General features: G+C 48.4%; 5 protein-coding genes across 5 annotated transcripts; 3 read left to right on the top strand and 2 right to left on the bottom strand.

Moving 5' to 3' along the window:
- Positions 1-733: 733 nt before the first annotated feature.
- Positions 734-2,409, bottom strand: N7455_008566 (PRKCSH domain-containing protein; the record flags this gene model as incomplete). Its single annotated transcript, XM_040960618.2, has 2 exons — positions 2,179-2,409; positions 734-2,119 (listed from the first exon to the last, which is right to left on the bottom strand). Exons 1-2 carry the CDS (start codon positions 2,290-2,292, stop codon positions 734-736), a joined length of 1,500 nt encoding a protein of 499 aa, XP_040808938.2. The 5' UTR covers positions 2,293-2,409.
- Positions 2,410-3,105: 696 nt separating this feature from the next.
- N7455_008565 (pirin family protein) lies at positions 3,106-4,221 on the top strand (the record flags this gene model as incomplete). Its single annotated transcript, XM_040960581.2, has 1 exon — positions 3,106-4,221. One exon carries the CDS (start codon positions 3,106-3,108, stop codon positions 4,219-4,221), a length of 1,116 nt encoding a protein of 371 aa, XP_040808982.1.
- Positions 4,222-5,014: 793 nt separating this feature from the next.
- Positions 5,015-7,316, bottom strand: rad7 (uncharacterized protein). The gene is made up of 6 exons (XM_065605901.1): positions 7,189-7,316; positions 7,028-7,096; positions 6,947-6,974; positions 6,354-6,896; positions 6,120-6,285; positions 5,015-6,068 (listed from the first exon to the last, which is right to left on the bottom strand). Coding segments are annotated over exons 1-6 (1,836 nt in total). The 5' UTR covers positions 7,191-7,316; the 3' UTR covers positions 5,015-5,040.
- Positions 7,317-7,794: 478 nt separating this feature from the next.
- On the top strand, positions 7,795-10,716 carry N7455_008563 (DNA repair protein RAD16; the record flags this gene model as incomplete). Its single annotated transcript, XM_040960613.2, has 2 exons — positions 7,795-8,709; positions 8,761-10,716. The coding sequence occupies 2 exons, from the start codon at positions 7,795-7,797 to the stop codon at positions 10,714-10,716; spliced, it is 2,871 nt and encodes a 956-aa protein (XP_040808966.2).
- Positions 10,717-11,207: 491 nt separating this feature from the next.
- On the top strand, positions 11,208-13,503 carry N7455_008562 (C2 domain protein). The gene is made up of 2 exons (XM_040960583.2): positions 11,208-12,092; positions 12,149-13,503. The coding sequence occupies exons 1-2, from the start codon at positions 11,323-11,325 to the stop codon at positions 13,233-13,235; spliced, it is 1,857 nt and encodes a 618-aa protein (XP_040808947.1). The 5' UTR covers positions 11,208-11,322; the 3' UTR covers positions 13,236-13,503.
- Positions 13,504-13,529: the final 26 nt, after the last annotated feature.

Genomic DNA, 13,529 nt, shown 5'->3' with positions numbered 1-13,529 from the left:
GTGCGCGGAGCAGGGTAAGTCGGATGCGAATGAAATAACGGAGAGGGAGATAAAACAATCTAGGCGCAAGGGATTGAGAGAGGGGAGAAAGAAGAAGAGAAGGTGGAGGTTAGATTAGGGAGAGAGAGGGAGAGGGCGGGAAGGTGGGCCAGGCGATTAGGGAGTTTACAGTCACGTTGCCTCGTTGCTTATGGGGTTTTTTTGGACATTCTCTTCAATTGAATGTTTTTGCTACTCTTTGGGGGTTTTCTTTTCCTGCCATCATCCGTATTTGGATTCTCTTAATTCTCTTAATTCTCCGGTAACCCACCTTGATACTTTTCTATTTAAAGCGCCGGCTCCGCAACTGGGGCAACTGACGTACATCTACGGCCTACAGTATATCGCTTTTTGATTCTCTCTTGATTGGTATATTAGCCTTGAAATTGTGTGGAATTGCATTTAAATTGACTATATCTAACCCTATAAGGCTTCTTAACCTAAAGTTGTCTAGGACTAGGGTGTATAGATTTCCCCAAAGTCTACATATATACGGGGCACGAGACAAATCTCGTCTACATCCTACTGCATATGTATACTTCCTAAGGTAAATGGGTTGAATTCAATTATACAGGTGAATTCATATGAGATATTACATGAGTAGCAGTAATATTGTCTGTGAAAAATACGATATCATTCATGAGGCTGGAAAAAAAAAGAAAATATCAAAATGTACAAGATCTACTATACAAGCTCATAGTTCATCCTTAAAGGTCTCCTCACTACCCTCATTTTCGGGCTTGTTTGAGGATTGCCTTTTCTTTTCGGCCGACTCTTTTTCCTGCTTGGGTTTTTGACCGGCGGAACTTTCAGACGCCTTGTTTTCGGGTTGTTTCTCTGAAGATGGCTGGTCGTTCCAAGTGTCTTCCTCGTCTTCATCAAGGACGCCTTGGAACTTGATTATGCCATTGCTTTCCACAACCTCCAGCGTCCAGTCTTTGCCATCTGCTTCTTCTTCCAGTAGATTCTTCATCTCCTCCAATTTCTCCGGGTCGATATCATACTTTTTCAGAACCTGCTTGGACGTTTTCCGAATCTCGCCATTCTCGCGCCTCGCAACCACCTCCACCCGCTCCTCGCCTGCAGATGCCACACGTCCTTTTTCAATTACCTTGCCCTCCATGCCAACAAGTTTACGGCCTCCGACTTCGATTCCTCCGATAATCGGGAGCTCGGATTGGGCGACATCAGCATCCGCATCTGTAGCAGCATCGGCCAGTTGGTTGGTCATGTACCACTCTTTGATAGCTTCCCACTCGGTGACTTCGTCGGGCATCAGGATTTCACGACACTCGATAGTGTGTATCTCATCCTGCCGTGGTGGCATGAAAGCAACGTCGTCACATAGACGAGGGGTATAAATCACCATTAGGTAAGAGCACGTGGCGAGTTCCTTGATCCAGCCGATGTGATCTGTCGATTGTGGGTGACAGTGAAACTGCACTTCAACCTTGCGCTCGCGCCCCGTCAGATCACACTTGGTCCCGCCACGCAGGTGCTGGACCAAGTACCGCGAGCCACCCTTGGTGTGAAGCTCTGCCACATCTGTTTTGGCAGATGTTTTCTCTTCCTCGCCCTTGTCGCCGATAAATCTTCCCAAGACGAAGGAATGTGTCTGGGTGTCTTCAATGGGTGGGTAGTTGGGGACACCACGGCCAGCGGGGAGCGCATGGAACTGCTTGATCTGCTTCTGATAGCAGAAGGAGTAGGACCACCAACCAGAGAAATAGTACATGCACTTCCCTTCCATTTCACGTAGCAGTTCCAGGCCACGATCTGTTGCCCGAGCTAGTTCCTTCTGCTCCTCAGCCTTGCTATTCTCCTTGTCTCTCGTTGTATTATGGTCATCGTTCGCGACACGTGGGATCTGGCAGAGGAGCCGCCGGTCCTCAAGTATCATTTCTTCGTAGGTGAATGAAGATCCATTCACATCCTCGGGCTGGTCGGTGGAGTCCGTTTTACCCTTGCCCATGTAAACTTGGGGGTTTTTCTGGTCATTGGCGCCGGGGCTGGCCTGGGATTGGAGCAGTGCTTCGGCGTGAGATTCAAGCACATACTCCTCGGGGAAGGCCACTTGATACTTTGAGAAACATCCAACGTTAGTCTTGTTTCAAATCAGTGCAAATCAGATCCACCTACCTGGGGATAGGCTAGGATATCGTCATTAATGTTGAATGGCTTTTTGTTCGCCCACACGCTGGACACAGCACAGGCCAACACCAACCACGGTGACAGGTTTACCGAGTGACCCATCTCTTTTGAATAGATCAGTTTAGAACGCAGTGAACCAAGGATGACAGTGGAGTCTAGGGGTGGAAGTCAGGTAGCCTGAAGCTTCCCCGCGAAAGGCGCTTGCCGCAAGAAGCTTCAATTCGGCAATGGTAAGGGTTTGTCATGTAAATCAATCGCTTACGGGTATCGGTGAAATTATATAAAGACAGAATCAAACAATTTTTCAAGGCTGGAATGAATCAAATGCCTATGTTGTACCCAGTAGGCAGTCCTCGCATGTCAGTCAGGTTTGGCAGTGGAGAGCGGCAGCTGCTCCGTGGCCTTATCTGATAACCACTAATCTATGCCCAGCTATGTGTTGGTGTACTTCAAACACTTAAGATGTAAATTGCAGAATCCACAGAAATGGGTTTTTATGAAATGAATATAGGGCAATCTCTAAATTCAGACTACAGTGTATTAAATCTATAACACACATATATCCGTACTCTATATCCGCAGAATTACTCGTAGCTTATAGATCCTCCAATTTCCAGGTCACCTGATTTGAAATGCTGAACTCAGCATTAGTACCTGATTTATCAGGTACCAATACTAGCCATATGTGGTTAGTCGTTTGCTGAGCGGGTGCTGACAGGGATGTTGGTAATAAAATCAAGTCATTTCATTGGTCGACCCGAGCTGACTGATGTCTTGCAAAGCATTATGGATGATGCCGAGAATACTACAAAGAGTTATTTATGAGATTGACTAACGCTGACAGAATTTCTTTTCCAAGAACATTCTACTGCTTTCAATCATACCCTTCCCATATAAATAGCCATCATCTCATCCATGAAATTACTTCTGCCACTTTTAATTTGCATCACAGCAATCTTCCTTGCCTATAACCCATCTATCAAAGACTCTCTCAAGGACTCTTTCCTCACATTCATCCAACAACAAGCTCCTAGCCTGTCAAAGTACATTGAGACAACAAAAATTGTCAATCAGACAAACCTCAACCTGGAAACCCCGACTCCCATAGTCTTCCCCATCACAGACATGTCCGTTCCTCGCGCAATCCGACAGGCATTCCTTGCCGTTGAGCAAGCAGAAGGCGCAGGTGCCCGTGTGCGCCGCTCTATTGGAACTGCCAAGCTCCGCAACTTCAGTCCCTTCCTCATGCTCGACCACTTCACCATCGGCAAGGGCGCCGGTTTCCCCGACCACCCCCATCGCGGCCAGGAGACCATCACTTATTTGCTGTCTGGCGGTGTTGACCACGAAGACTTCGCCGGTAACAAGGGCACCATTGGGCCCGGTGATCTGCAGTTCATGACTGCAGGCCGTGGCATCATGCACGCTGAGATGCCCCACGAGAACGAGGACGGTAGCCCCAACGTCGGTATGCAGTTGTGGGTCGATCTGCCCCAGAAGTTGAAGTTCTGTGAGCCTCGTTACCGTGATCTGCGCGCTGAAGAAATTCCCCTCGCCACAGTCGATGAGGGCCGCGTTAAAATTAAGGTCATCTCGGGCCAGTCGCACGGTGTTGACTCCGTGCGCGATTTGGCTTACACCCCGGTCTGGATATTGGATATCACCATCAAGCCTGGTGGTCGTATCTCGCAGCCCCTGCCGCAGGGATGGAACTCATTTGCCTACACTTTGGCGGGTGAGACTATCTTTGGCTCGAATGATTCCACTCGCCTCGTGAAGGAATTCACAAACGTCGAATTCGAGCAGAAGGGCGACTTTGTTGAACTTTCCGTCCCGGATAATGCCGAAAAGGATTCCCGTATCTTCCTTGTGGCTGGCCAGCCTCTGGACCAGAAGGTTGTTCAGTATGGACCTTTCGTACTGAACACCCAGGAGGAGGTTTACCAGGCGATGCTCGACTACCAGACTGCCTCCAATGGATTCGAGAGGACCCGGAACTGGCAGAGTGAGATTGGCAAGCGGATGGCATAAAAATGTTGGATTTTGTTAATTGGGTTGCATTTTCTTGAGGTATATGGACTATGGTTACATAAATTATGGTGTTTGGCGTAAATATATATGATATTGAATGAAGTCTGTTTTATAAATGATTCAGCACGTTCCGGGCAATTCGTATATCCATAAGGGGAGGTGACTATAACAATCCCCTAATGCTTCAAGTGTGACCTACTAGGGTTTCACCTGTATATTGTCTCGCAATTTGTAGATGATGACAAGTACTCATTAACTCCATTAAGGAACTGGAAGATCCTAAGATATGAATTTTGCATAGCCATTCTTCAAAAAAGGACCGAGTTTGCTATCGAAACTGCCATCGCAGGTGTCTTTGTCAACACCACCATAGGCCTTTTTAGACTGTGAAGCCCCCGGGACCTCCACTCTTGGTCAAGAGACTGGCTTTCATTTGAGAAGGCATTGTGAAGCTAGCTTTGATACGATATTGTATCCTGGAATTAGGATCTTTCCCACCTAAACAAGGATTAAGTACTCGATAAAAGAAATTATTGTCCAATGACCATGAATGTTGTTAATGACAGTCGAGTGCCGATGTGTTCTCGGTATATCCCCAATGTCAGTCAACCAAATGGATCAGATTATTGGAGTACTATATCAAGGATAGAGGCCGCCATCTACAAGAGACAAGTAGACGAAACCAGGTTTACCTGGCTTTTGTTTCAAGTTTTAGATATATTTTGGATAAATATGCCCAGCTCGTAGTATCGCTAAACCACATAAGAGAGAAAAAGAAAAAGAAAAAAAAACCGTTCTGTCGATCAACCGTAGCATCACTCAAATTGTCTCGGTCTGGGTGATTCCGTCAATTTTAATAGTCGCTCCCACAGTACCGATGAGGGCAACTCCCCTAGGGATGTGGATGTCGCGAATCTTGAAACAAGCAAAGACAACCAGTCTCTGAAGGGCCGGGCAGCACCGGAAGATGCACTGCGCAAGGTAGTCGTCCACGACAGTGCTAAACGAAATGTCAAGATATTTGAGATTGGGATATATTTCGCCTTCTGCGAAAACCTGTTCGAACGCTTTATATGAAACGTGACGGCACGACGCGATGTTCAAGTGTTGAATTTTCGAGCCTGAATGTTCCATAAGGGCAACGAAGCCATCGGATGCAAGCCCAATAGGCTCCTCCGGACCGTCGGGATTCGTCATGTCCACGTCCCGGAGGGAGTTCAAGTCCACATAAGTAAGAGCCGGATTAGACCAGCCTGCGAAGAATGCGGCTAATCCTTTATCGGTGAAGGCCGAGTTGAGAGTAAGACGAAGCTTGGTCAGACGACGGCAGTGGTCATGGATATGCTGTAGGAGTCGATCATCGGCGGACTGGAATTCCTCCAGAGAGAGGGTTTCTAGCTGAGGACCAATGCTACTCATGATTTGAAGGAGAGGCTCAGTTTTGGTCTCGGTCTCGTCCAGAAAACGTAGCGACAAATGCTGAAGGGACCTGAGCGTCGAAATCCCCTCAAGCATGTCATTGTCGATTTTGTGTAAAAACTTCAGTTTCAGTCGCTGCAGGTTGGGGCATTGAAGGCACATCACTCGAGCGGTTTCGTTATCGAAGGCAGAATCCAGGTTCCAGAGCTTGAGGCTCAGGAAACGATGACCAAGTTTCATGAAAAGTTGGCGCCAACAGGCATCGGTCACAAGGTTGGGCCCATCCAGATGGAGATCTTTGATCTTCATATCACGCTCCATCATATAGTGGAAAATCCGGTCCTTCATTGGAGTGGTAAAGCGAAGGTTGACCCTTGTTAGACGAGGCATGGAAGCCAAAATCTTGTGGTAATCATCCGTGCCGAGTTCTAGCCACTGGTTAGACTTTGTTTCAAAGAGAGGCGACAACTCTGACTTACTAGCACAATCGAACAAGTCAATGGCTGTGTATTGAGGTCGTAAGAACAGATCCAAGGTGCGTGAAGTCACGGCCCGCCTTCTAGATAAGATCTGACCGAGACGTAACAGCAATGATGGAGGCAAATCACCGAAGTCCTCGATATCATGGATATAATCTGCCACTTTCTAGAAAATGATTAGCACTCCTTGATCAATTCCCTGGAGTCTTTTAATGTTAAATGCCATGGACATACCTTGATGCAGGTTTCCAGCAGACTCTGGGTGCCATGAGGAGTTAGCCCATCAAGTAGATTAGCTTGATTTTGACGTCGTCCAATTCCAGGGGCACGTTTCTTGGCCGGGGGCTTCTTCTCATCGGCCTTTTGCTTCTTAGAGCAATCAACGCAAAGCAAGCCTCCGTTCGGACCGGCCTTGCTATAGGGAGTTACGGTGAAACGCTTGTCACAGATCTCGCAGTTTGCAAGCTGACCGGGTTGTGGTCGGTTCTTTTCTTCATGGATCTTTAGCGCAAGGGAATCGTCGTCTTCCTCATCATCGTAATCGCCACTCAAGCGAGCCTTGCGTTTAGCAAATTCCTTGCTATTTTTTATTCTTGTAATGGCTTGCTGGCGCTTGCGCTTTTTGACTGGGTCCTCTGGTGACCCCAAGACCGATGGAGACCTAGACTCCTCAGGCGGGTTGGGTGGTTCTTGTTCAGTTTGGTCAGGCTGCCTGTGTGCCTCGGCTTGCCGGCGGTCCCAATCATCACGAATTTGCTGGGCTGAGATATTATTTGACTAAAAGCCAGTCAGTCAAGCCACAATATGTAGATCAAAAATCAACATACAGCAAGATAGTCAGTCAAGGCAGAGCGTCTAGAGTTGCAGTTAGTCTCTGTACTGATACGGTGAAGGGAAGCAAAACATACGGGCCCCGAATGCCTTGAGGCTGAGTTGGCTGTCTTGGTTGCCTTGCCCGTCTTCTTTCCCTTCCCGTCCTTTTAATGTTGTCAGTTTAAACATAAACATAATATTGAATATAATTTGAATATAATTTGAATATAATTTGAATATAATGGATCAGACTCACATATTTGGATGTAGGGAGAGTCAAGTGAGGCTCCAAGTTCCGAGTCACTGGACTCGTGGCGATTTCGCGTTTCACTTAACGCGGTCTTATCTGAGAGATAAGACACGGGGGGAGATGGTGGAATATGGGGGGATGGAGATGGCAGTAATGAAGAAAGATCTTTTGATTCTTGGAAATATTCCTGATGATGAAGATGAAGATAGAAGATTTGCCACTTAAAAAAAAAAGAAGAAAGAAACAAGAGGAACTGAGAAGGGAAAATCGGGAGATTCCGAGGAAATTTTCTGGTTCAGGCACCCTGCTGCCTCCGACTTCATCTCTTCTCTGTTCTCTTCATCTTCTCTCCATCTTCTTTCCATCTCCTTAATCTCCTGTGATTTTGAATCTCCACTTTCTCACCTTATCCCATTTTCCATCCCATCTCCTCTTTAGCAACTACCCGCGTATCCATAACACAAACAAGTCAAGTCGCGTTTTGCTAGGTACATCCCTGTCACTCCATATGTTTTTCAAACCCAGCTAATATGACCCATCGTTATAGCCTAGCTTCACACACCTCCAATTCAAACCTGCCATTTCATATCTCTAGATCTGCTCGGTTTCAACATGAGGCGCAATTTGAGACCTAGAACTACAATCCCTGATTCAGAAGACGATTCACAATTCAGTGAAACGTCATTGAAGAATTCATCCCCTCTCCGTCGATCAAGTCGATCAACACCTCTGCGGGCCGGTGGGTCATCCCTTTCTCGATCTCGCCGCGTCATCCAAGATTCCGAGGCAGATGAGGAGGACTATATCGGTCTATCGGACTCGGTGGCACCGGACAATCCTGCTTCGGGCGGAGTTGCGGTGGTGGTCCCCATGAAAAATGAATCTCCCAGTGACTCCAATTCTCAGAGTCCACTTGGGAATCTGTCCACAGGCTATAGTACCCCAGCTACTAGCGTTGGTGCTGCAGCTACTGAACCCGACACCAAGATTGCGATAAAGACTTCGGCGCGGATCAATGCCGCTGATCGCGTGAAGAAACTACAGTCGAGCGCATTATCCCTAGGAACTTCCCAAAGAGGAAGGAAACGATCCGCGGCCGCACTGGTGGAGGAGGAGGATGCCTCTGATGTTCCATTAGCTCATGCGTTCAAAAAAAGGACGGTTAAACGGCGGACGGGTGCTCTGTCTGTCCAACCCGATCCTGAGGCTTCCGACACCGCTCTGGCCCATGCCCTTCAAATGGAGGAATACAAGTACCCACGCGCGACAACAGAACAACGTTTGCTCGTAGACAAATTCATTGATGAACACTTGGAATACGACTCGGACCCAGATTCTAGACCGGTGTTCTTCTCTCCGTTGAGCTCTGAGCCACCGGGACTTGATTCCAGCGCTTATTCGGACACCTCGGAGGATCCCCTGGAGGACAGATCTCCCGGTCCTTTGGGGGAAGGCCTCAATGACGATCTTCACGACTCTGGAGCAGATCTGCCTCCAACCTGGGAAGAGCAGCGGAAAGCTCGGCGTGTAAGTCGGGTTCTTTCCCCACGTGGCCTTTACATGCTGACCATCACCTAGGTAGACAAAGACCGAAAGAAGCTGGTGAGCAAGCATCCCAAAGTTGCCACCATGTGGGATACGCTCAAAGCGCAACCGATTATCCAGCCAATGGAGGCCAAGCAACCTGTCTCCATCACTCGGAAACTCAAGCCATTCCAACTAGAGGGTTTGAACTGGATGATAGCACAGGAAAAGACTCAATACAAGGGTGGTTTGTTGGGCGATGAGATGGGCATGGGAAAGACTATTCAAGCAGTTTCGCTCATCATGTCTGATTACCCCCAACCCGACCCGACTCTCGTCCTCGTGCCACCGGTCGCTTTGATGCAGTGGGTATCCGAGATCAAGGAATATACGGATGGCAAGTTGAAAGTCCTGGTCTATCACAATTCCGACCCCAAAGTCAAAAAGTTGACGCGGGCTGATATTCGCAAATACGATGTCGTCATGATTTCTTACGCAAGTCTCGAATCCATGCACCGCAAGCAGGAGAAAGGCTTCTCTCGTGGAGAAACGATGGTCAAAGCAGACAGTGTCATTCACGCAGTGCACTATCATCGCCTCGTTCTTGACGAGGCGCATAGTATCAAATCGCGTACCACTGGAGTTGCCAGGGCATGTTTTGCCTTGGAGGCTAATTACAAGTGGTGCCTATCGGGCACACCTGTACAGAACCGGATTGGAGAATTCTTTTCCCTTCTACGCTTTCTACAAGTCAAGCCATTCGCATGCTACTTTTGTAAGGATTGCGATTGCGAACAACTCCAGTGGACCTCGACCAAAGAGGGACGTTGTACGGAGTGCTCTCACACTGGGTTTATGCATATTTCAATCTTCAACAAGGAAATCCTCAACCCCATCATCGAGGGGAAAACCCAGAAACAACGCAAAGACGGACTCGACAAGCTCCGGCTCATCACGGATCATATCATGCTCCGCCGCATGAAGCACCAGCATACCAAGTCGATGGAGCTTCCACCTAAACGTATCACGTTGCACAATGAATTTTTCGGCGAGATCGAACAAGATTTCTCCCGTAGTATCATGACGAACTCGACCAGAAAATTCGATACCTACGTGAGCGACGGTGTCATGTTGAACAACTATGCCAACATCTTCGGATTGATCATGCAGATGCGCCAAGTTGCGAACCATCCCGATCTCATTTTGAAGAAAAAGACGCAAGCGGGGTTCAACGTCGCTGTGTGCTGCGTCTGTGATGACCCCGCAGAAGATGCCATCCGGTCTCAGTGCCGGCATGAATTTTGTCGCCAATGTGCCAAGGACTATATCCAGTCTTTCCAAGACGATAGCAAGCATGTCGACTGCCCACAGTGCCATATCGCTCTCTCCATTGATTTGGAACAACCCACCCTTGCAGAATACGAAGAGTCTGTCAAGAAGAATTCCATCATCAACCGCATCTCCATGGAGAGTTGGACCTCGTCCACGAAGATCGAGATGCTCCTCTACGAACTCTTTAAGGAGCGAAGCAAAAGCCATACCCCTAAATCCATTATCTTCTCCCAGTTCACCTCCATGCTACAACTGGTCGAGTGGCGGCTCCGCCATGCCGGGTTCAACACCGTGATGCTGGATGGATCGATGACCCCCGCCCAGCGGCAAAAGTCCATTGAGCATTTCATGACTAAGCCTGAGGTTGAAGTTTTCTTAGTCTCCCTCAAAGCTGGTGGCGTGGCACTCAACCTGACGGAAGCATCCCGAGTTTTCATTGTCGACCCCTGGTGGAATCCGGCGGCGGAATGGCAAAGCGCCGACCGAAGTCACCGAATTGGCCAGCAGCGGCCTTGTGTGGTCACTCGGCTCTGTATTGAGGACTCGGTCGAGTCGCGCATCATTCAACTTCAAGAGAAGAAAGCCAATCTTATCCGGGGTACCCTGAATAAAGATCAAGCGGCCGCATTGGAGAAACTGACTCCGGAGGACATGCAGTTCCTCTTCCGAGGCACCTAGAGACATATTCCGTCACTACGCCACCTTCGTCAGTTTTCACGCAAGGAATCGTCTCTATTTTTTTAAATTTTTTTTTTTAGCTCCCATGATGCCCATGACCTTACGACCATTATTTCTCTATTTGTACAATTAAAATCTTCTTTTTTTTTTTTTTTTTTCCCCTATGTTTAGCTTCTAGGCATCTGCCTTGAATTCCAAGTCACTAAACGAAAATCAACATGCCATTAGGCATCTACAATATCAGAACGTATGTAATATAAATATAATCATTATAATCAATATAATAAATATAGGGCTGACTTCCCCCTGAACCAGATGGGACATCCCATGAGGTCATCTGGGACCCTCTTTCAGTCTTGGAATGTCTTGGCAAACTCCCCAAATACAAAAACAATCTCTGTTGCCTGCGCCCATCTTTTCTTCTTAGGGCCTGAGGAGAGAGGTACGTACTCCGTACTCCGTACTCTCAAGGTTCTTCATTTGTAAGGCTGAAAAAAAAAGCTTGGACCTCCCTCTCCACCTTCTTTTCCTCCCTTATTTTTATTTATTTAATTGGAACTTATCCTTATCTTGGGGGGAAAGAGATTTGTTTCCTATATACCCGCCATGGATGACTCCCAACCCCGGTCATTGCCTGTCCATCCCATCGACAAATATGGCCCCAAATTCGTCGAGAAGGCTGACAAGATACATCGCCGGATCACTATGAATGACGAGTCAAAGCCCGCCGGAGGCTTCGATGCCACTCCTATTCCTCATGCCCCACCAGGCTACACCCTCAAGATTACCTTCCATCGCGCAGAGGACCTACCCGTCGCGGACTTTGGCAGTTTCTCCTCCGATCCCTACGTCTCCGCGCACATGATAGTCGATCTGCCGACCCGCCATAAACAAGACCCCGACCTGCGCTTCCGCACCCCGACCATACGCAAGGACATGAACCCCAAGTGGGAATGCGAATGGATTGTCGCCAATGTTCCCGCTTCGGGATTTCAGTTGAAATGTCATCTCATGGACGAGGACCCCGCGGATCACGATGATAAACTAGGAATCGCTTTCATCGACGTTCCTGCGCTCTCGGAGGACTGGGCAGGTTTCAAGGAGAAGTCCTTCAAGGTTAAAAAGCGCTTTGGGAGCAAGCGCGTCTATGTCTTCACTAATGTCTCGGCGTTTGCGACTGGTCACCGCAAGGAGTCTTGGTTGGTGGCCAGTATCGAATGCCTCGGCAAGACTCCTGGCACGGAGGGGGGTCAAGTCTACACTATTGGTCCCAACCATTGGTTTAAGCATTTTTCTCCTCTGATCGGACGGCTGGCTGGCATTAAGGACCAGGTTAAAAGCAAAGATGGCAGTGGCAAGTCCATTAGTCGTTACAAGTGTGTCTTCCTTCCCTTTTCCTCCCTAGGCCATTCATATACTGACCCTCGAATAGTTTCCAAGCTATTCAGATGCAGCTCACAGGCCCCATTCCTGCAGAGCTATACCATCGCTATGTAGAGTTCAAGCCATTTGTGGCCGGAATGTTCCAGGCGCAAAGTCTACGAGGGCGTATCCTGCACAAAGCGCTCCACCACCAACACCAGCGCATCTATAATTTCGATCGCACTACCTTACACGGGTCATTCCAGACGCCTTGCCGTGAACTCGCCCAGAAGTTCTTGGAGTTTGCACACTATGGTCAGGGTGGACGGATTTTCACCTATGTGCTCACCTTGGACGGACAACTCCGATTCACCGAGACCGGCAAAGAATTCGGCATCGATATGCTGAGCAAGCACACCATGCACAGTGATGTGTCTATCTACATTGCGTACTCGGGTGAATTCTTCCTTCGGCGGCGCAAGCATCGCCATCGCCGTAACTCTCCCGAGGGGCGTGCAGAGCGCGCCGAGAATGCCGAGAATGCCGAGAATGCCGAGCACGCAGAATCGAGCACGGTGCCGACGGACGAGTTTCCCGTGGAGGAAGATGAGGACCACAATGAGGGCGAGGATCTGGACCAAACCGAAGAAGGGATCCCTATCTCGACCAATCCAGCGGACTACGAACTATTTATTGATAACGACAGTGGAACCTACCGTCCCAACGCAGAGAAGCTACCACTCCTACAGGAATTTATCTCCTCCAACTTCCCCGGTCTCCATGTTACCACCCTGGACTGCCAGGCGGATGCGGAACGAATGGGAAATCTGAAGAACGAGCAGCGCGAATTCAAGAAGAACGCAGGCAATGTGATTACGTTCCTGCAGCAAAGCAGCGCATCTTCGCTGTCAATCTCCAGCTCGGAAGAGGATGAGCTCAATGAGCGCAGTGGCCAATCCAAGCAACGAGGCGATCTTTCCCGACGAGTCCACGAGATGCGCGATCTTCGAGGACAGGTGATGCGATGGGTAGAAGCGGATGAGAAGCCCGATGGCCACAAGCACAAGCATCGGTATTTTTCTACCCGTGAGCGCCCCGTATCGACTGGTGCAATCACCACTGAACCCAAGAATGGGACCAGTCAACTCGCGACTTAACTAATTCTGTTTTTGTTTGTTTGTTTTTTGGGGGTTTCTTTTCTTTTCTCGGGTCTCTCAGGGGGCCACGTATCATTCTCGACTGTACTTGGTTTGGAACCGAGTGTCACGATGTTCACGAATAATTTTTGATACCAGGCTGTTTCGCTGTTTCGTATAGTTATTCCTATTAATAAAAATTTGACATTTTCAAGGTCCATTCGATGTATTTATAGGATTTTGAGTCCGAAGTGAGGCTATGGTCATGGTTATATGTGGATTTATAGGTAGTATGTTGGATGTTGTTAGAGCCAA

This window comes from Penicillium solitum (genome assembly GCF_028829755.1).
Source record: "Penicillium solitum strain IBT 25940 chromosome Unknown utg000005l_segment0_segment0, whole genome shotgun sequence".
NCBI lineage: Eukaryota > Fungi > Ascomycota > Eurotiomycetes > Eurotiales > Aspergillaceae > Penicillium > Penicillium solitum.
The sequence above is the reverse complement of the archived record's forward strand: the minus strand, read 5'-3'. Positions and strand labels throughout refer to the sequence as shown.